Source organism: Nipponia nippon, unplaced genomic scaffold (assembly GCF_047370975.1).
Source record: "Nipponia nippon isolate SJK-2023a ecotype South Korea unplaced genomic scaffold, ASM4737097v1 scaffold_3, whole genome shotgun sequence".
In the NCBI taxonomy this organism is placed as follows: domain Eukaryota; kingdom Metazoa; phylum Chordata; class Aves; order Pelecaniformes; family Threskiornithidae; genus Nipponia; species Nipponia nippon.
This window is the reverse complement of record NW_028262347.1, coordinates 62,659,027-62,680,628: the sequence shown is the minus strand read 5'-3', so window position 1 is coordinate 62,680,628 and position 21,602 is coordinate 62,659,027. Positions and strand designations below refer to the sequence as shown.

The 21,602-nt window shown below is 34.1% G+C and overlaps 2 protein-coding genes across 2 annotated transcripts in view; one reads left to right on the top strand and one right to left on the bottom strand.

Annotated features, from left to right (window-relative positions):
- PARPBP (PARP1 binding protein) overlaps positions 1-17,232 on the top strand; it is a 56,276-nt gene extending 39,044 nt beyond the window's left edge. The window contains exons 8-11 of the mRNA XM_009465848.2: positions 1,897-2,075; positions 5,851-5,932; positions 15,836-15,986; positions 16,628-17,232. Of these exons, the coding sequence (XP_009464123.1) occupies positions 1,897-2,075; positions 5,851-5,932; positions 15,836-15,986; positions 16,628-16,965 (750 nt within the window). The 3' untranslated portion in view covers positions 16,966-17,232. The remainder of the gene's footprint in view (positions 1-1,896; positions 2,076-5,850; positions 5,933-15,835; positions 15,987-16,627) is intronic.
- A 7-nt stretch (positions 17,233-17,239) lies between these two features.
- Positions 17,240-18,617, bottom strand: PMCH (pro-melanin concentrating hormone). Its single transcript, XM_009465847.2, has 3 exons — positions 18,369-18,617; positions 17,655-17,856; positions 17,240-17,382 (listed from the first exon to the last, which is right to left on the bottom strand). Exons 1-3 carry the CDS (start codon positions 18,615-18,617, stop codon positions 17,333-17,335), a joined length of 501 nt encoding a protein of 166 aa, XP_009464122.2. The 3' UTR covers positions 17,240-17,332.
- Between the last annotated feature and the right edge of the window lie 2,985 nt (positions 18,618-21,602).

The window sequence follows — 21,602 nt, the reverse complement described above, 5'->3', positions numbered from 1 at the left end:
TCTGTGCTGAGTTTCACATATAGCTTGTTTTTTATTGTGTTTTGTTTTTCACTTTATAAAGAAAGGCTCAAACCCTGATGCTGTAATTTCTCAGAAAAATTGTTCTATATTCAGAATAAGTCCTGGTTTTGATATGATGTTATGTTTTTTCATACGTAAGAGATTGAATCATTTCTTTAAGTGCAAATTTAAAATGTGATCTTAACTATAGAGCTGAAAATGATGCCTCCACTAGCTCCTGGGAAGGCTGCTTCCTCATAAAAGTGTACCTGAAAAGAGTTACTTTGTTAGAAAAATATTTGCTTTTCTCCTGGCAGTGGCAGTTTTCTTCCATCATTGCTCAGTTTTCCTGCAAATACCTGTTTTATAAGAATCTAGAGCTCCAGGGAAAGTTATTACTTTATGTAGCAGGAAGCACTACTTTGTGTTGAAGCCTGCATGACTAATAGAAATTATGATTAATTTCTTCCTGAGAAAATTACTACTGTAAATGGAATCTGGCTTGTGGTTCTGGCACTAACCAGGATAGTCTGGAGTAGCTATAATGGTCACTACCCTTGAAAGATTGATTGACTATTATCTTGAAAAAATCATTTGAATCAAGATTTTAAGTTTACTAATAAACAAGGTTTTTATGGCAGGGATTGTTGTGTTGCCTAAAATTCTTATTGCAGTGTGGACAATAGGATTTTAGTCTATGGTTAGTACACCAAGTCACTGTTGTAGTACATGAGATTTCTGAAGGTCATCTTTTCGCAGTTAGGAGATTGTTATATGCTAAAGATTTTTTTTTCCTTTGTGTATAATCAGTCAAGATGATGCCAAATTTGCACTTTTCTCATTAAGACAAGTCTACCATGACACACATGACATTTTATAAAAATCTATGATGTGGTGATGTAATGACTGAAGAGGTTCAGAATAAATTTTGAGGAAATTAAATGGTACTGAAATAGGCCAATTCTGTAAAGCCAAGTAACAACCATTTCTGTAATTGCTATTTCTAGCTATTGATTATAACTTATAGTAACTGACTGACATGTGTTGCTATGGTTTCTTGAAAGCTACATACACTAATTGATGTAATCAAATAGAGAGAGAAATAGAATTTGATCTTTTCAAGACTGTGTTTAAAAGCAGTTAACTGATTAGATAAATGCAGTTCGTTGATTGTCCTGTCCTTGTGAACAAAATCAGGGTATTCAGTGTATTGGTAAATAAGAAAGCCTATAGGTTTTTAAATCTACTACTGTGTATTAAGCGCTAAATTTCTCTATGGAACAACTAGTACTTTTAAAGAAAAATATAGCAAACTTGCAATTCTTGCAGTCCCATAGTGGCTATGGAGTTCTACATATGTACTGCTGACTGTAGCATTGAGCACTTCCAGATGTGGATTATTATTTTCTTTAAGGAATTCTTTATTCTTGTGGAAAATCGTAAGGAATTCTTCCTGTTCCAAACAACAGGAGATTGTGCTGAGTACCTCTATTGTCAAATATTGATGGAAATCTCACTTTTAACCAACTGCTTTAGCAGATTCAGTCAGACGAGTTGGACTTCACCAGAATATGTTTCTGTACCCCATAGCACTCAAATTGGTTGTGAGAAAACAATATGGTAATTTCTGCTGCATGATTTCATCACATATTTGTATATTTATCTGTGTGACTTGGTCATCAATGTATACCTCCAGCTGGCAGTGATCTAAACTCTACTAATTAATTGGGATGAGGAAGAAACTTTCTCATGGGCAGCTTCCCCATAAATGCTTACTGTGAAAAGGGAAGGAGGGGTTTCTCACACCTTGTGCTGATATGGGTTCCTTTTGGACCAATTGGTCTGGCTTGCTGACTTTTCATATTGTATGTTCCTTTTAATTTTATTTACTTTCAGCCAAAATTGCATTCCATAAATCATGGCACTGTGTATTGTGGCAGAGATACTGTAAAGATCTTACTAGTTCTTCTGGATGAAGAAGCTGTCAGTCCTCCTACCCAGAACAAAGCAGAACTATTATATGATGATGAAAGCCTAAATTTGTTTGGAATCACCTCTGTTTTGACACTCTTCAGGTGAGTACTAGAAGGTTTTTTGTGTTTGTGTTGGGTTGGTTTGTTTTTTAAGATCTTATACTGAATGGTTACCAAAGCATTGGTATTACTTACACAAAGCAAATGACCAAAGCGCAGCCTATTGGGAGATTAGATGTAAAGGGAAGGCACTCTTAGAACAGTCTCAAGTTGTCAAAAGCATTCTACCTCTACCCCTTATTGGTTGTCCCTGCTTTTAATGCCTTTAGTGGTGATTGGAGGATCTGTTCGCCAGGGCAGGGGCTGTGTGGCCCGTCGCTTATTAATCTCTGTGCATGCACATTTTTGGTTTCCCTAACATAAAAGAAGAGGTACAGTGAAAAGGGTGGGAAAAGTGGGGAAGAAGGGGGTGTTTCTTATGCTGGTGGCAGTCATTTCCCATGACAGCCCACCATAACAACACTATTGGAGTGTGCAGGTGCAAGGCTGTGAGCATAAGAGCAAGGACACAGAAAAATGGTGATAGGTCCTAAACTGGAAGATGGAGGTTCCTAAAAGTAAAAAAATTTAAGGGTTCCATTAGATTTATTGTTCGACATCTTTTATGAAACCAAAGGAACAAGCACATTCTAATAAAACTTAAGAATTAGTTTCACTAATAAGAATTCTAAATAAACCTGTAATAATTTTTAATATAAAAGTCAGCTTGTAACAACATATTGTGGAATATTTCTACCTCCTCCCAAATATCTGTGGATAGCTGTAGCTATACGTTTCCATTTCATTATGTAACAAGCTTAAAATAACCCCAATTTCAGTCTCTTATTTTTCCATTACTTCAGATTCAGAAAAATTGATCCACATTACTTTTAAAATGGTTTCATTATTTTAATAAACCTCACCGTGGTTGAATTTTTATCAGAATGAAAAGGAGCGTAATCAATTTAGGCTAATGCTCTATGTGAATGGAATCAAGGCCCACATGAATTCTGAATTAAACAGTGGTATTATTCAGAGATAGAAATTTTGATTTTTGTTTTAGAGTAACTCTTTAATTTTAAATGGCTTTTAAACCACCTATTTCTGAATGAGTGCCCACTGAGTGCTTTGGTTTCACTTACCTCACTTGATTTTTCGGCTGAATTAATTTTCTTTAATTTTCCCCAAAAAGGATAAAACTTTTGCTTGACTTAAAATCTTCTCGGTGTAGGTGTAAGCAGGTACTGCTATCTGGGAATTTATATTGGAATCTAGACAGTTCTTCTCTTTTCCTTAGTAATTCTTAGTGGTCAATTTGTTTTAGGTTTTATTTTCCAGTATATGATTTTTTTAATATTATCTGGGTGCTTCCATTTAAAAATTTGATTTAGAAGTAATTTATTCGAAGTATTGAATTTATGATCCTAAATAATTCTTTTAGGAATAAAAAACTTTGCAAAAACTGAAATGAAACTTGCAAACAACACCTGTTCTCAATTTTTATCAAGTCTGTGTTCTGCATTTCTCTAGCAGCTTTACTGTAAGGCTCCAATTGCTTTATGAATGCTGAACACCTTAGTACTACAAAGGATAGTAGCTAAGGTGTCACTCTGATTTGCTTCAATGTACAGGCACCTCTATGGTACAGCACTTTTCTGTTAATGCTTGTGTCTCAAATATTTGATCTAGAGTGTTTGCATTCTTCTTGCCAATCTATCGTTAATAGTAAATCTGGAAGTTTACAGGATAAATGGTACCTTTGGCAGTAAACATCACTGCAGTTTTTAGATTCTTTTTGCTAATCTGATTCTGTGTATCAGATTGTTGGTCACCTCATGTGGTAGTTATTGTTTCATGGTTTTTGATCACATGGTACTTATTGTGTTGAGGTTTTTCACGATGCTTTTTAATATTTCTAGAGACTTCATTACCGAAGAATCCCAAAACATGTTTAAAGTTTGTGAGTAGTTTTGTCTGGGTTCTGGTCAGTTTGAGAGAGCACTGTTAGTTTTCAGGTGAAGACTGAGGTTAAATGAGAGCGCCTCTTTTTCAAAACTTCAGCATTTCAGGAATTTTTCTTGCTTTGTTTTACTCTTCTTTTAATAAACTTCTAGATCAATTGGGTAGATTTATCTCTCTGCACTGAAATCCTGCAAAAAAGCTACTGCTGAGAAGCAGCTATTTTGTTGTTTGACTTTTTGTTGACTTTCTTTAATTAAAAATATTTTCATTGTAATTTGTGAAATGCATGCATATCTGGGAACTGAAAATGTAAGCACTGACAGTATGTCCTCAGTGTTTTAGAACATCCTAACCAAGCTGAAGTTTTTCTTACTTAATCTGTCCTTTAGTATATCCGTCAAATATTTTCCTTCTCTAAGCACCTCGTTTCAATCTTCTGGAAAATATTCTTTTTAGATATGTATTATAGAAGTTAAAATAAAATTCTCTTGCTATTTCTTTGTATTTTGAAGCTGCATGCAAGGCAGAAGTGTGCTATTTTTCCCATAGTATTTTTAAATTTTTTAAGTAAACATAAAAATGTAGTGATATTGAAATCAAAGTAAGGTGATTCTGATATAATTAATGATTTTTTTTTTTTATGTTTTAGAGTTAAATTTTGCATGACCATGGATTAAGTATTTTCATAACTTTTTGCAATAAAGGTTCTCTTTTTCTGGTTTTGCAGGTTCAACAGCTATTCAGGGTTTGGGGCAACTTCTTGTTTGCTGCTATTTTTATATCATTCCCATCATCTTCCTATCCTATTAATGTTAAAGCCAGTCATTACTTCTTGCTAATTTCTTTTCTTGCTTTTTAAAATTTCCTTCCATTTAAGGAATACCCATATTGATCTGGTGTACAAAACAAAGAATCTCTTGAAAACCCATTTCTGTGGGCACTGAAAAGGAAAGTAACCTATCCATGCACTGGAGAAGCAGTGATAATTTAATCAGTGCTTATCCTGAGGAATCATCAGTAGTTGGAAAAGTGGGATGCTGAGAATTTTGTCATTACGAGTTACAAAGGGGACTCACGAACCAGAACAACAGTGTAGATGGGAGTGTGCTGAAGCTACTTGTTTTGGCAATTTAAGTAGCAAAAACATTGCAAGGTCCTGTGGAAATTTTGCACCACAGACAAATAGAAAGAAATAAAATAAGGAATGAGCTAAATAAAATAAATTTTATTTATGGAATAATTGAATAGAATGAGCTAAATAAATAAAATAAAGAATGAGTTATTTTTGAAAAAAACTTGTCATATGCACACTGGCCTGCCATGAGCATAAACACAGAAGTAATTATTTACAGATGCACAGATTAGTTCTTATTTCAAGACCAAAAGATCCCCTCTTATATGCATCAATAATTTTTTGCATTATATGCATCAAAATTTTTCATTAATGTGTGTAACTATTCACATACTGAAATATAGGAGGGTGGAAGCATTTTGTTTGTGTACTTCTGTTGAAAAGTCTGTAAATATGAGGAAAATTTATTCTGGATGTCAACTAGATGCTATTCAAGGAGGTGTAAATAGAATGGTGACTTGATAACTCATCACCAGCATTACAAATAATACTGTGGCTGCAGAACTATAATATTGTAAACATACTGCAAAATGATACCAGAAACTGGAACTGTAGGTTTGGTTTCATTATGTTGTCTTCAGTTGTCACAGTACATGTGGTTACTTAGGAAGGGAGAAAACAAAGTAAGGCTTGGAGAATGAAAATGCTTGCCTTCCTGTTTCTGAGGAACTTGGTGTGGTAACTACTTTTCTTAACTAATTGCTTTTATATGTTCTAAATACTTCTTATCTCTCTTTAATATAGATCTCCAGCACAATCCAATGGATCTTCTCCAAAACCTCTTAGACAACGTATTCGGAAATGTATGGATGAAAAAGAAATTAAGGTATTGTGTAGGAATTGCTATGCGACTATAGATGCCCTGAAATAATAATGCTAAAATGAAAATAACAGTGTTACATTTCAGCCAAGTATTTGAGAATTTTATCCTGTAGCTTAAGAAATGTAATTGTGATTAACTTGTGGTAATTGGACGAACTTGAACAGTGTTGTAATACGAATGGAAATATTTAAAACTCCAGAAGAGAAGGGCTTTAAACTTAAACGTACTTCCTAATGAAGATCTCTTAATGGAGATATACTGAGTTAATCTGTATCTCTTAATTTGCCTATCTGTGTATTTCAGGACTGTAGAAATAAAACTGGAGCTATGTGAAAACAGAGACGAAACTGAATACAGGCACCTGATTTCAGTTCTGATAATATAGGCATTCTAAAAGTGTAGTAATGACTTTTTCATTGCATTTCTTTGGAATGCTTTTTATTTGTAACGTTCTGAGGACATTTCCATAACATTGCTTTGTGAACAATAAAATAAAGATGCTAATGTTTGCTATTTTGTAGATGAAATGGAACATTATAAGAGTATGTTGGTGTTGAGTGGCACTATTCAAAAGAACAACTTCAATGTTTCTGAAAATTGCAGTCTTCCAGTGCATTTTGTTAGTCTTTTTTTTTTCCTCAAAATTGCCAAACTTGAGTGTTAGGACTATGGAAAGAGACAGAGTTTGTATATTCCACAGCATTTCAACAGAGAGCTAAATAAAAGTAGTGACTTAATATTTTTTATGAACTTATTCCTGACAGCAGGTAAAAATGCAAATATAATTAGTATATAAGGAAGAAAACAGAGGTGTTTTAAGCCATCAGAAATATTTTCCATTGTGCTGTTCTAGAACTATTTCTGCCACTGGACATGAGGGGAATTTTAATATATGTGTTTGACAAGTAGAAAGTTATTAAAAGGAAATAAAATGAAAAGCCCTGTCAACCTTTTCAGCGTGTTTTGAATATACTCCAACTTCAGTCTGAGTGCTTTTTTTTGTATGGGGGTGGGGTGAATGATGGGCATTTTGGATACATGCACTAATTATGGTGAAATTTGGCTTAAAACTCATAGGCAAATTATGAAAGATTGAAGCTTATAAAGGATCTTCATTATATTAATTTTACGATAAACAGCATATTTAAATTGCAGCTTTATTAATCAAATAGCAAAAATGTGATATGCTGTTTGCATAATACATTGAAATAGATAGTTTTCTTATCTAAATGGAGGTTTTATAATTGGATTCATGAACAGCTGTGTTCAGTATCAAAGTGCAAAAATCATTATCTAAAAGTAATTACCTGTCACATTTGAGATCTTTTCTGGAAACTTACAAGGTTTTTGACACAAACTATCAAAAATATGAATCTCGAGGCTGATTCATGTTATGAAACTATTTTTATTTTTTGGAAATACTTTTTTGCTAATAAAAAAAACCAGATTAGCTACCATAATTTCTGTGCAAATAGTAGTTCTTTCAGAGGGCTCTGAATAATTGAATGAGTTCTACTTCAGGAGCAGGAATTACATGTAAAGGTTCACCATGACACTCTCCTGTGCTGCTTTTCTAATGCCTGAATCTAATGAGGGTTCTGTGACTCCTATGATTCTTGTTAATACAATACAAGAATCTGACTTTTTCTGTAGGACTCTTGTCCTAGTCTTCCTTCACCATGATTGACAAAACAGAATGTACCTGTAGCAAAATAGAATGAAACATCGAATGTTTTTAGCCAATAATTTTTGAGATCTTTCAATCAACTTCTAGAACTGATTTTGATGCTCACCAGGTGCCTAATATAATCGAGGATGACTATATTGAAATAGAAATGACCTTTGGTCTTATGAAAACCAAAATTGAAAGAGGACAAGCAACAGGTCTAAAGTCTGTGGGTCACACTTCTAAACTTTCTTTGGCATCTTAGACTGTAAAGCTTGCCTATAGTGTTTCGTACATTATATCTGTGATGGTGGACTCTCTTCCCCTACTTTAGCAATGTGGATGGTAACATGATTAACATGTTAAACTGAATGGCTGCTTGGAGCTATACAATTCATATCTTAGAGCAACATTGAGGCTGCTAAACTGCCTCTAGTAATCACAATCAGTCTTCTTTATGGCTTTCTTCCAGTGTATCCTATTGTACCAGAGAGACAAAGTACAGCATGGAACTGAGGCCAAGTATCTCAAGATGTTTCTCCGTTTAAAAAAGTGAAAATAAAAATCATGCAGTTCAGAGTGTAAATGCTCCTCAATTATGTATCAGCATAGAGTCCTCTTACTCAAGATAAGATGTTTGAGTGTTTTCCATTATGTTTACTGTTCTGTTTTCGGTGTGTCAGCCACACATTGCCATCTAAACTACGCTATATTGCTGTGAAGACTGGAATTATTCTTCTGGTATTCTTCTGTTCTCTTTAGTCTTGCTTCTCCTTCCAGTCAGCTGAAATTGCTGTTGCCAAACAGCTAATGATTGTTTTAACTAAAACTGCGATAGTTCTCTGCCATTCACCTTTGATCTTCAGCCTCTCATGTAAAATCTTGCTTTCTTTCTTGAAACATTAATCTTTCAGTTTGTCTTTTTCTGGTTTTCTTTCTACCTTTCTAACATTTTCTACAGAGTTTCTTTTGCATGTTTCTACTCCTTCCTTTTCTACCTTTTTCTATGAAGACTTTAGAGGGCCTCGTCTTTCTCTTCTCTTTCTGTACCTTCTTTGTGGATGAACACACCTACAAACAGAAGATCAGCTATCAACTTTATATGAACAGTTCACAGATCTACATCTGACCTAAGCGTCCCTTCTGTCAAAACTGACATCTTTTGTTACTTCTGTGCCATCCTGTGAATACCCAGCTGTTGATCCTGAGGTGGTATATTTATGGTATATTTATTATTGATCTTGAGGTGGTATCTTTCCTGGTATACTTAACATTCAGGATGGTATCCTACCTGTTGCTTTTTCACTCCATAACACCTCTGGAATATATTCTTCTCTATCTGTATGTCCACTCAACTATAATTTATTAAAGGTTCATTTTGCTTTTTGATGTGCTGCTGTATCTTGGATTTGATAGTTGCACCACTGAGATTGCTGTATAAAAAGTTGTTATCAAAGTGATTAGATGCTAGATGCCATTCTTCTGTTTGCATCTCAACCTGTTCCTTTAAGTTGTAGTAGAGGTAAGCTACTTGTTTTCACCTATCCCAACCCATTGATAATTTCTGATTTGCTGGTTTGAGATATCTGTCCTTGCTTACATTCAGCCTGCAATACAAATCTTCATTGTTCATTTGTTAATTTTCAGACTAGTTCTTTCAGCTGTCTGTTTTATACTGTTTCTTATGACTGAAGAGACTTTCTATAGGTATCTGCAGAACTCATTATCCTCCTTTAAAATATTTTTCAGTACCTTTAAATCAACCTCTCCCCAGAACTTAGCAGTGCTTTGTGTTGAGATAGATGCCTATTACAATGACTAATTTCAGTTCCTTTCTCTATGAATCCATATATTTCTTTTCTTGGATTGTAATATCTCTTGGTAGAAATAAATTTTCTTCTGCCTTTACTGTGCAGCACATAGCACAACAAATTCCTTGTCCATGACCATAGATCTCAAGTGCTGCAGTAATATTTATCGCCTTCTCACACTGAGTATCAGTCTTCATTGTTGTTTCATACAGCCATCTTGAAATATGTACAGGTTGCTTGTAAAATTCAGAGCTGTAAATTTTGTTACGCATAATGCACTGATTTTAACAATTAACTCAGAGATACAATACATTTTTTTTTTAAGACAATAGCAACATGATGTTTCTTTTCAATGTCAATGATTCTTCTGAGAAGTTTCTTATGCAATGTGTGTGATGGTAGCATTAGTTCCATAAAGTTGTCCTAAGGACCTTCTTGCCATGCTGCTTCTGATGGGTGGTTAGATGGTTAGTCTATAGTACAAATTCATGATCTCTCATTAGAACTTGTCCCATAAAAGTCTTTTTCCATTATATTTGATAGGGGAAGAAAAACACAGTAGTGATGATTATTTTGGTTGTATGCTGCATCCCATCAAGATGTATGTGTTAAATAAAGAAATTTTGGAAAATCTAGGAAGTGAAAGGAGAAACACCTGTCTAAAAACCAAAACAAAAACAGGGGGGAAGACATTATGCCCTCTCCTTCCTTAAGAGGAACTGATATCTCAACTTCTGCAGAATTATGTGGAGGAGTACAGATTGACAGTATTTAGACCTAGGGCACAACATCATGCGTATGTGTTTAGTATCTAAAAACATGGAGAGTGGATAAAGTAAACGGGTAGCTATGAACTGGAATTGGTGTTTAAAAATAAAATAAATCTGTGGGTATTTCCATTGTGCCAAAACAAATTCCTGGCAACAGTGAAAGACAAAGAAATATTTTTGTCTTCCAATCCTCATTAAATACTGGAAGAGATGCAGAAAGATCACCTAAGTATAACAGCATTTGTTAGAGGCAAAGCTGTTGCTCTTATCCCTTGAGGAGAAAGAAGTCTGGGGAGCTAGCATGTTGCATTTTTTTCATTCCCTCCAGCAGAAGCAGGTAAGAGTAATAAGAAACTCAATATTCCTTTGAGAGACAACTTAGAGTTTCAAGTTTGTTATCTATTGTTTAAGTGAAGTGTCTTCTGGTGAATGGTATTTTGTGGAAGGAGTCTTTAATTCAGAAAGGTCTACAGAACATCTATCAAGTTACATTTCTTGTTGTTATCTTTATCAATCCTTTCTGCTTTATAAAAATATGTAGAAAGTTTAATTGGACAGGAAAGAGGTGTATTATCTAAAAAGGGTTCATCCAACTTTGTCTGCTTCTTTGAATCATACTTCCCTTTATCTGAAATGGGTAGATACCCTATTGTTTGACTACTTATTTTATTGATTTCAGTGGGGTTATGTAAGTCGTGCTTATTGGTGAGAGGGAGGAATGGAAGGACTGTTACAATCACCTGCTTTATTTAGGTTAAAGAGCAACTTAAGACAACAATAATGGTGCATAATAAGATATCTCATCTTTCTTCTGCACCAGAAAAGATTAATTAGACTTTAAAGTCGTAGGTAAAATTCTGTTCCTGAACAAATGGGATTGAGTGAAACCGAGAACTTCAGGAGTTAAGAAGGAAGGAACAAAAGCTATTAGGCTGTGAGCATGCAATATATGAGAGAGTACCAGATCTTTTTTTGTAAACTTAAGATTGTTTTGGCCTTTTGATACATTGTTTTAGAAATCCTGCTGCATTGTTAACACATTTACCCTGAAACAGCTGCAAGGAATTTCAGTAGTTTGGCATGGTTTTTTCTTAATGTAACTGGAGACAACCTTTCCTATATGAGGCACTATTTCCCTCCAATTGGGAACATAACTGTAGTTTTAGTTTTGAAAAGAATTTGTGGCTTAAGAACTCTAACAAATCTTGGCATGCTTGAAGTCCATTGTAATTTTACTGTGTATAGAAATCCTTCCAAGGAAAAAGCTCCACAAAGCAAAAAATCTCAGTCTGCCTTTCTCATGTGACTTGTTCATGCCTATATAAAATGACTTAATATCTAGCTTCATGCACTGCTGTTATTTTTCATTGCTTAGTTCTCTAAATGCTGTTACTTGAGAGAATTGTTTTGCCTCTTTGTGATTCCAGTACAAATAAACTGTGACTTGGAAAACTACCAACAGGAAGTTATCAAGAGTTTTCTGTATGTCTGCTCTAATTGTGAGCAGAGAATTCATAGTAATAGAGAAAACAATCTTCCTCAGGTAGTAGTCTCATCTATTGTAGCAAGAAATATTTATTTCTAAGTGGAATATGATTATGGAGAACACTAAGCTGACTAGTAGTTTCAATGTGCATGGAGTATACTAAAACTGAGTATCTGGAGGAGAGAGGAGGAGGGGAGAAAAAGGTTATGTTCAGCACAAATTAAAGACTTTATCATTAGTGTCAGTTGATGAGCCACACTTGTGTGGAAGTCTTGTTTCTACAAGACCCCTAAACTGCTTTCCTGGGATCTGTAGCTGTGAGTTTTGAGTACTTTCAAAACCCAGTAATGAGGTGATTTGAGGCTAAATGTTCTCAAAACAGTAGTAGGTTAATTTGGGATAGCAAAAGGCTGGTAAAATGTCATGCTAAAAAAAATTGATAGTTTCAGTGCAATAAAAGCTTGCTATTACCTGAGCTATTCAGGACATTTTTCATGTTTGAATAACATGATGCCTTGGTTTGGCAATGTTACCATTTATTGTTTTGTTACTCTTCCCTTTGCACTCCCTTCCCTTTTTCAACATTCTCTTTCAAATTAGCTTTAATTTTTTTTTCTAAAAGGACAAGGGTAAGGGTGGAGAAAAGACATTTTCTCTTTTTATGTCCTTTCCTCTTCCAAATAGTACTCTGTTTGGCTAGAAAATAAAAACATATGTTTGTTGTTACTGATGTAGGTTTTCAAATTCTATTATGCCATTCCAGTGTATAAAAACCAAATCTCAACATTCTTACTGACTAAATATTGGCAGTACTGTCTGTATGCAGATGCTGGAAGGAGATCTGGAATAGATTATCAACTAACTTTTAGAAATAAATAGATCATGCACCATTAACATTTCATATAAAAGTGAATGTTTTATTATTGGCACCTCGAACAACTGAAAAACTTCTCTAGATATAGAAGTCAAGGTGGGAGAATGTACTGCTTTATCTACTCATTAGGACTACTAATTGACCTACATGTGCTGAAACACTGTCTTAAAATTCTGTCATACTTTTCTTCCAGCTGAACAGGGGTAACAATGAACACCTTTTGAAATGCAGCAAAATTTATTTCTTTGTACAGGGACAGCAACATCCCACTTGCTTGTGAAGAGGAGAGGGGATAGTAAGTCCAAGCTTATTGCATGCCATTTGTGTGCAACTACTTGATTAGCAAATTGAGCTCCCAGTATCTTTTTGCTCTCCCAGTGCTGTGAGTCATTGGGATGGTGCCCTCAAAGCAGTGGCTTTCAGGGAATTTAATGTAAAAGAACTCTAATTTCTAAGAGTTATTTCAAGCTGTTGACAGGCTTCATTATGTGTGCATTAGTCAAGTTTTAAGTTACTCTTTTTTCTTTAAAAACATTCCAGTGAAGCTCTACTCTTTAATTCAGCAGTAGACTTGTGCTCTTTTGTTCTGCCTTCAGGCTATTAAAATTTACTTATTGCTATCTCAATGTAATACAGTTGTTTTTACTAGTGAATATACATTCCTAGACTAGTTGGGAAGTTTGACTGCTTCAACAAATTTAGTCTTGCACTCTTGATTTATATATGCCCTCTAGATTAGTGCTAACATCAGCCGAAACAGTCGTATTTAGTAGAGCTTTATATACTGTTTGCAAATGACTAAACGGTATATGGTGCAATACCGAGTGAAGTTTTGAGGCATATTTCAAGCTTTGGTGAAGTTAAAACAGATAGATGGATTTGTGCTGCAAGTTTTTCGGTATTTGAGCTTGACTTCTGTCCTTTGACTTCATATTCTAGTCCCTGCAAACTGAATTAGTGAAGTGTCGGATGGGGGTGGTAAAAAGAAACCCTGATGTCCCCAAAAATAAGTGGATTTATTGTTGGTTATAGAATCGTGACTATCAGGCTTTCTTGCTCCAGTTTCTTCGTGCTGTGTTCATTATATCTTCATCAACTCAGCACAAATTCTAGCTTATTTGCCTCTTGCAATATGAGTATGTGATTTTTGATGTCATTTGATGAACAATAATTAAGAATTGAGGGAATTTTAAGTGTTTAAGAAACATAGCAAATACAGGAAAATATTTTTCATTAATATTACTGTAACCTTAAGCTTAAAGAAAATGTAAGCCCCTTATATTCTAAATATTGTAATTGTACAATAGGATGTTGATTGTTTAAGCTAGATTAGAGTTGCATTTTTAATTATTTCAAATTCTTTAGCTTAACCTGGGTATAGCTTCTCTATCGTTCAAAATACTTTCTGAAAAGCGTATAAAGTTAATGACGTATACTTAGTGACTCGGTGAGCTAAGGCATAAACTTAAAGCACACAAAACCTTGTAAATGTCTATGTATATAGTCTTACCTTATGGTAAATATTTTAAGTACAGACTAGATTAACACTTAAAAAAGATTAGAATTGTTGAGAGTCAGGCTGGCTAGTTCTCCCTGTTAAATCTGCCTTTCTTTCTCAGGCTGTTATCTTGCACAGAGAAATTGCACTTTGGGAGTGATGGACAACTGGGAAAATTGGGTCTTTTTAACTCTTGAAGGGAATACTGAGTTTAAAGTGAAACTATATATGTGCAGACATAGTAAGTCAGAAAGAAAAACTACATTTCTGTAAATAAACGGGATTTTTTTTTTCCAAAAAGACTGTAGGTGTGTTCACCTGGCCAACTGCAGTATCATGAAGATAGATATATAGATATATACACTTCAGTATACTTCAGTTGCATCTTGATGGTAAAAAGCTAGAGTCTGTTAGCTTATATGGATGAAAACAGCATCTGACGAAAGTGGCATAAATTGTGACTGAATTTTGTGGATGAAGGCCTGCGTGAAAGGAGGTTTCTGGGAACGTATTCTTTCTTTCTGTCTAAATCTGAGATTTTGAGTTGGAAGAAAAATATATCTACAAGGGTCAAACCTGAACTGTAAAATTTAAACATGCTGGTATTAAGAAGAAAACTAGACTTACATGATGCAAACTTTTTAATCAGAAAAGTGCCTGTAAACCTCTTTTTTGACAAATCATTCCTGTTATCTATGTATATAGCAACATTTATTTTGTGACAATGTTTCTTGCTTTTTCTTTGTCCTGATATTTGTACTGTAGCACCTGTTCAGCTCAAATTTATTTGAATTTATCTGTGCTATTGTAATAGAATTATTAGCTAAATTATTAGCTAATATATTGTAATTATCTGCTCTGTGCTATACCTTTCAACATCTTTTCTATAATCCGGTAGACTTTCAAATGGAAGTGGGGGCAGAATTTATCTTCCAGAGTCTATAGCATTTGTGATATAAATTGGCTAGAAATTACAAAGCTTGACCCTGAAATTCTAAGCTGATGTGAAGCTGTAACTTAAATGTAAACTGAGGAAGTTTGACCTGTAACCATTGATTCCATTGAATATGGATATATTGAATATATTGAAAAATCTTATTTAATTTTTTGTAGTCAAACCAAATGTTTTGATTTACCCGTGCTATGAGACTAGGTTCCCTGCTTCTAAGACTAGGAGGTGGAGATAAGCATGCACAACCAGATACAATAGTGTTCTTCAATACTGTAGATTTCTGGCAACTTATGCTATATTGGTATGTTTTGACAAATGTGGAGTCAGACATTGGCATTCAATAAGGAAATGGCTTTATTTTGTGAGTAAATGGGAAATCTGAAATTTGCCAAAGACAGATCTGAAATAATACTTTATATTACAGTTTTAGGTATATTACAGTTTATATTACTGACATCTCAGAGATGATGACCTGTAGAAGTATGATAATTGACTGTGGTAGCTATGATAGCTACTCAAAATGGTAGAGTCTGCAGTCTATCAAAAGAGGGGGCTAACTTTGACAAAATCTTAGGTTGAAGCTTTAAAACTTAATGTGTAACTTTCTGAGAGAGATGAAAAAAGATTTTAAAACTATTTTAGGACTTTAATAGAATAATTTATTAGTATTCTTGAAAGCCTTTACACTTTGTAAATGAATACTTCATAACATACTCATTTTTCTAATACTTTACCTGACTTAAAAGCTTTCAAGACAGAAGAATGGGGAAACATTATTTTAGTAGTCTTGCAGGTGTTGTCTTTTACTGTTGTGAATAATTAAATCTAATACCAGATTGCTATTTGCAGATAAAGCAATCTTCAATCAAATCTCAGTTTGCATGTACGTATAAAAATGAGCTGAGTGAAATAAAGGGTCAGCACTTCCTCAGCAGTAGCCAAGTTCCAAACTGCATGCATCCTGCACCAAAGCAACATTTAAAAGCTGGATATCTCACAGGTAAGCTGTAGTAGGATGGAATAATTAAATGTGATAGCTGGTATTTCAAATGTTATCAAACAAGGCTTTAGTAAAACTCAAGTATAAATATGTTTTCAAGAAAAACGTTTCATTGCTCTGTGTATGATATGATCAGTTAAATGTATTTGCATTAAAATTAAAATGCTAATGCTTTGAAAATATAAACCTGTTTGAAAAATATGTATTGATGCTATCTTGAGGTAAAAAAATATATTTTACATACATTACGTAATGTTTCTTCTTATTTTGCAGAAGTAAGCTAAGTGACATTTGTATTTTTGCCATTCAAAAAAGAAAAATTTGTTTTACTTCACTACAAACCATATAATATATATAATTTCTAGGCCCTTTAAGCATGTTTTCCAATATCTTAGTCATAAATCCACTTCCTTAAGTTAGTTGCTATTACATGTTTTTGAGCAATGTCATTTTAAATTGGCAGTACACTTATGAACACATAGCAAATGTAACTGCAATGACCGGTATAGTTTTGTTTTACTGATAAAGCACTAGTTTTGATTAAAAAAATCACATGACAGTCCTCTGATAGAAAAAGGATGACTAATCCCAGGTAACTTTTTATTTTTTCACATATGTTTTTTGATATTCTTATATGACAGAAGGTATGAATTCATGTCTTGATGATGTACTAGTGCTTGGAACTATTTCTGAAAATGTTCACCAGACTAGAAGTTATACAGAAATGGGAAAGCTGAGTTGTCAGCCAAGAAACAAGAACTCCAAGAATGAACAGATGGATTTGAATAATGACAAAGTAATCTGTGATAAGGAAAGTGAACCATCTTTGCAAAAAAATGCTAAAAGACCTAAGACTTCAAACAACCCTCAAAAGGAATTGGACAGCGAAATTGGTGGAAAAAGAAAACACAGCAAAACTGCAAGCAAGAACAAGTTGATTGCTGGTCAGGCAAAATTAACTCACTTTTTTAGACTGTAAGTTTTTGTTTTGACATACACAGTATGTTGACTGGTTCAGAAGTTGTAAAATTTTATGAGAAAAGGGTGAAATTCATTAATTGCTTCCTTTCATACTCAAATAAGTGGAAGTAGCTTTTGTGTAATATTAGACAAATACTTATAAGTCTGGATTATGCAGAAGTCTTTTATTCTTTGATAACAATACATTATTAGTACTTATAGCTATGTTCTTTTTTGGTAATGAATTATGTTTCCTTCTACAATGCGGTGGAAAAGTATTTTTGGATGCAAATGTATAGCCACACTAAAACACAGTAACTTCAAATTACATTAACTTCATAATAAAATGTTTAGTCTTCAAAGAAGGTGGTGTAGATCACTAGTTTTCAGACTTGCCAACAAGGTCGATAGACTCTTCCCAGCATACACCTGAGCTCTACAGGAAAAAAAAAAATATCTGAAAGCATAAATCATCAAAGAACTAGAATTCTTTATGTCCTCTGGAAATATTAATTTAACAAATGCTTCCTCCCCTGTGCACTAAATCACAATAGATGTAAACTGGAAATGCAAGATTTCATCAGCCCTAGGAAATCCCAAACGTGGCATGGAGTTTCTAAATGGACCTTTAGCAAATTGCTATGTAGACATTGCATTATACTGTACCAGAATGAAATAATTTTTGTGTAAAAATGAAAATATACTTACTGTCAAAATCTGTTCTTCCTATAGGGAATTTAGCTGAATTTTCTTCATCTGCAGTCTCTCTTTCCTGTATTGATTCAATATTTCGAATTTCAGTGTCAGCTGGAAAAGCCCTGACTCCCTTCAGTGCAAGATAAGGCAGTTGCTTTCTACCTAAGTTGATTGGCATAACATGATTTAAGAAATCATGTCTGGAGCCTGTGTCCTGTTTTAAGGGAAAACAAGAGTAACAGTTTATCTTTAAATAAAGTCAGTTGTGTTCACTTTTTATACTTTACACTCAGCAGTGCAAGTATTTTATCTTTCAAGATGATATTTTAAAAGTAATGACCTGTATTACATCTTTGGCTGAATTGGTTTTATGGTAAAGAACATGATAAAATAATGAGTCTTATATTTGGTGAAGTTAAAAGCCTGTTGCTGCATATAGGGACATGCTGAATCAAACATAAATATAGGCTTTTTTCCCCACAAGTTTTGGCTCCCTATAGTTCTGTAAAAATCAGATTACTCTTATTCAACTCTCCAACTTACACATTTAAAATCTTGGAATTAGATACTTGTAGTTGAAAACTTATTCTTGACTATAGTATGCCAAATTGATATTTTTGTATATTCACCAGGTTATGGCTTTAAATTATTGTACTTGTTTTATAAAGGGCTATAAAGAGAATTTCCATTTTACAATTAAGCCAAAATGTAAAACTGAAAACTCACCAAAAACTTCATGTTTCTGTCATCCTCTTCATCCAAAACACTGCTGTCTTCAGTCTTATAATGCTTCAGCAAAGGTATAGCTCCTCTGTTCGCAGTTCTATCTCCATTTTGAAGAGTTTTTCCTAGCTTTAATGTGGTTAGCAACATATCTTTGTCTTCTACCTTTTGCAGAGATTTTGAAACTGAGAGTAGAAAACCTTGAGAAAAAAGAGAGAGAGAGAGAATTAATGTGTATGATGAGATACACATTCTTAGTTACTTAATGCTTGCATAGAAGTTAAGCAGTCTTCAAATTTTAAGAAATGTTTTCCAGTTGTAAATTAATGTGTTCTGCATCTGTGCCCACTTTATATATTTTACAGATTGAATGGAAACTACTTCAATGGCTGATGAGTTCACTCTTTTAAAATGACTCGTATTTAGGAGTAACCTTTTCTATAATCCTTCTAATCCCATCTGTGGTTTAGAACTACTTAAACATTTCTTTAGCATGGATAATTTGTTTCTTTTTATGTTTTTAGAACAGCACAGATTAGTTCCTTTTGATGGATCAGTATAACAAAGTTCACAGAAAAAGTGATGTCCGTTTGTGTTGTTTATAAAGCCTTGCGTCCAGTTAAGGCAATTTAAGAAAAGGAACTAATCTACGTAAGTAAGCAGCACTGTTGTAAAGGTGTGATCTATCATAGTTTTTGATCAAAACTGATTCACTAAAGAGTTGAAAAGCTTGAAATTTAACAATAGCTTAGACTGCTACTGTGTTAGAGCTGAAACCATTAATTTATATTTTGATGTCCATTATGTCAGGTTACATTATTCAGAGCTTATGTCTAGAAATCTTTATTAAGAAGTAAGTAATTATATTTGTCTGCATTTTCTTTCTGAAAATAGACCTTTCCCAGTTACAAATATAATATAGTCAGATATGCTTGCTAAGAATGTAGAAAGAAAAGTAAACTTCAGTTTTTAATTTAAAAAGTCTTTGAAGTCTACCTATTACCCTGTGGAAGGAAATGTAGGAGTTTCTGCATACCTAACTTTTTTTTTTTTACCTTATCTGGGAAACAAATGGGGCCAGCTCAAATTTAGCTAATCTCTTAATGTCAGTGATACAAACCACCTCTTCAGTGGCTGTGTGCCTCTTAGTTGGTTCCTATCTCTTAAATTCATGTTTGTTTTAACCTTTAGGTTAGTGCAGGGAACCAAATATCCTGCTAGGCAAGGCAAACCACTAGGAAACTGACCATGAAACTGACTAAGCAGAAAGAGTATCGGTTCCCCCTTGTTTTCCTCCCTCACTCCGCATTTTGTTTTTCCTGCTTTTTCTCTGTACTGTCATACACTAGGAACAAAATATAAATTTTTATTAGCAAAAGTGATTTCTAACAGTGTTCCTCTCCTTTTTTTTTTTTTTTTTTTTTTTGTACTGGTTTTCTGATGGTCTTCTCTAGTACCTACCGCTGATGTGGCGTGAAGGAGAAAGTAAGATTAATATTTAGTAGTCTAGACAAGTTTACAACACGTCAATGGTAGTCACAGAGAGCAGGTATACATTTTGTCTTCATACTTGTTACAAGAAGTCCAGGGAGGAAATATGAGTGCTGCTGAGAGGTGTTGCATAGTCTTAGGGAAGTACGGAAAGAATAATAATGATTCCTGCCGAAAACAGGCAATGATACAACACTAATCCACAGACTGAGGATGTTATGTAGAAGAACTGACCAGCATTGTTGGAACTGTGGTATCTTTAATCACTGTTCACTGCTAAACTTCCTGGAAAAGCAGACTGCCTTGCCAAAGTAACTTCTTGGTAAGAAGTTTCATGGGAAAATATGTCCTGCTGGACTAAGCAGATTTTGACTAAGAGACATTTTGGGTATACCCAGTTTTCCCCAGATGAGGAAAGTGCATTTAATTCTTTCCGGGCAGAGCATGTGTGACAAATAGGATTATTGCTTCTCATTCTTTTCATTTCATTGCTGTAGAGCCTGTACTTGCCTCTGGGCAATTGAAGTGGTTTCTTTTCTTTCACTTTAATTGCCTGGCTGCAGAGGAAACAAATTTGAAAGTCAGTTGTATATGGTTTTATGCTTCTCATCCAACCTCCCTTTGCTAATTTGTATTCTTCCCTCACGTTCGGTATTTGTACAGTTTTGTTCAATTAATAAAGCAAAAGCCATGTATGATCTGTAATGGTGCTTTTCATTTAGCTCAGCCTAGGCAGAACAGGAGGAGTGCTTTGGAGTTTCTATTGGCAGCAAACCTTTCTCTTTATATGTTGGTATATAAATTAAGAGTTGGGGAACAAGCTATCCACCCAGTAATTGTGTATGTGGCAAGAACTTCTGCTTATCTGAAGCTATAGTACCCACAGGTATGTAGTATATATGACATATGGCTTGCTTTCAAATGCTTCTCTTTCATTTAATACAAAGCACAGTTAAACTAAGAACAACTGACCTGGATCAATTGGAAAGTCCATCTACAGTGTCTATTTAGTTGTTTACTGTGTCTTTAAGCTGATGTCTATGGAAGAATATACAATCAGGGCAAAATTATGGTACTTCCCCCAGTATCCTCTAGTGCTTCTTGAACTGGCTGTTAATTTTTAAGAATTGTTGAAAATCTGAGGTGGTTCTGGTAATAATTAGTAGAACCTCCTAATTAGATAGGAAGAAATCAATAGCGTATATCTATAAATTCAGTGACTTTTCTGCCTCTTCAGAGCAGTAGATAACTTTTGTACACATGCAGATTTGCAACGCACTGTATATATCTCTTCATAATGCCTTTGGGAATCCTAACACTTTGTCTGCATTTTTTTCTTTTCATCTTGAAACTTTCAATTTTAGTAAAAATGTAAAATGTTTTAATATACCAACTTCTATGTTTTATCATTGTTTATCAAATTGGCTTTTTATTTTATAGTAAATAATAACCTAGTGCTGCTTACAGAGCAATAACAATTATTTTGAGAAACTCTTTTTACTTCAACATTGCATCTTGTTACAATGAAATATGAACCCTTAACATGTGAAATCTTATGTGGTATATGTGAGTAAATAAAATCTAGTTGATAATGTGCCTGGAATTTTTCTCATACTCATTTTGAATTCTAGGAATGGGTTATGAAACAATTGCAATAGTATTATTTGGTCTTGTAACTACTGTAATTACAGTGTACAAGTGTTTGAGCCTCATGCCGAGTATTGACTGAACAATAAATAAGACAGG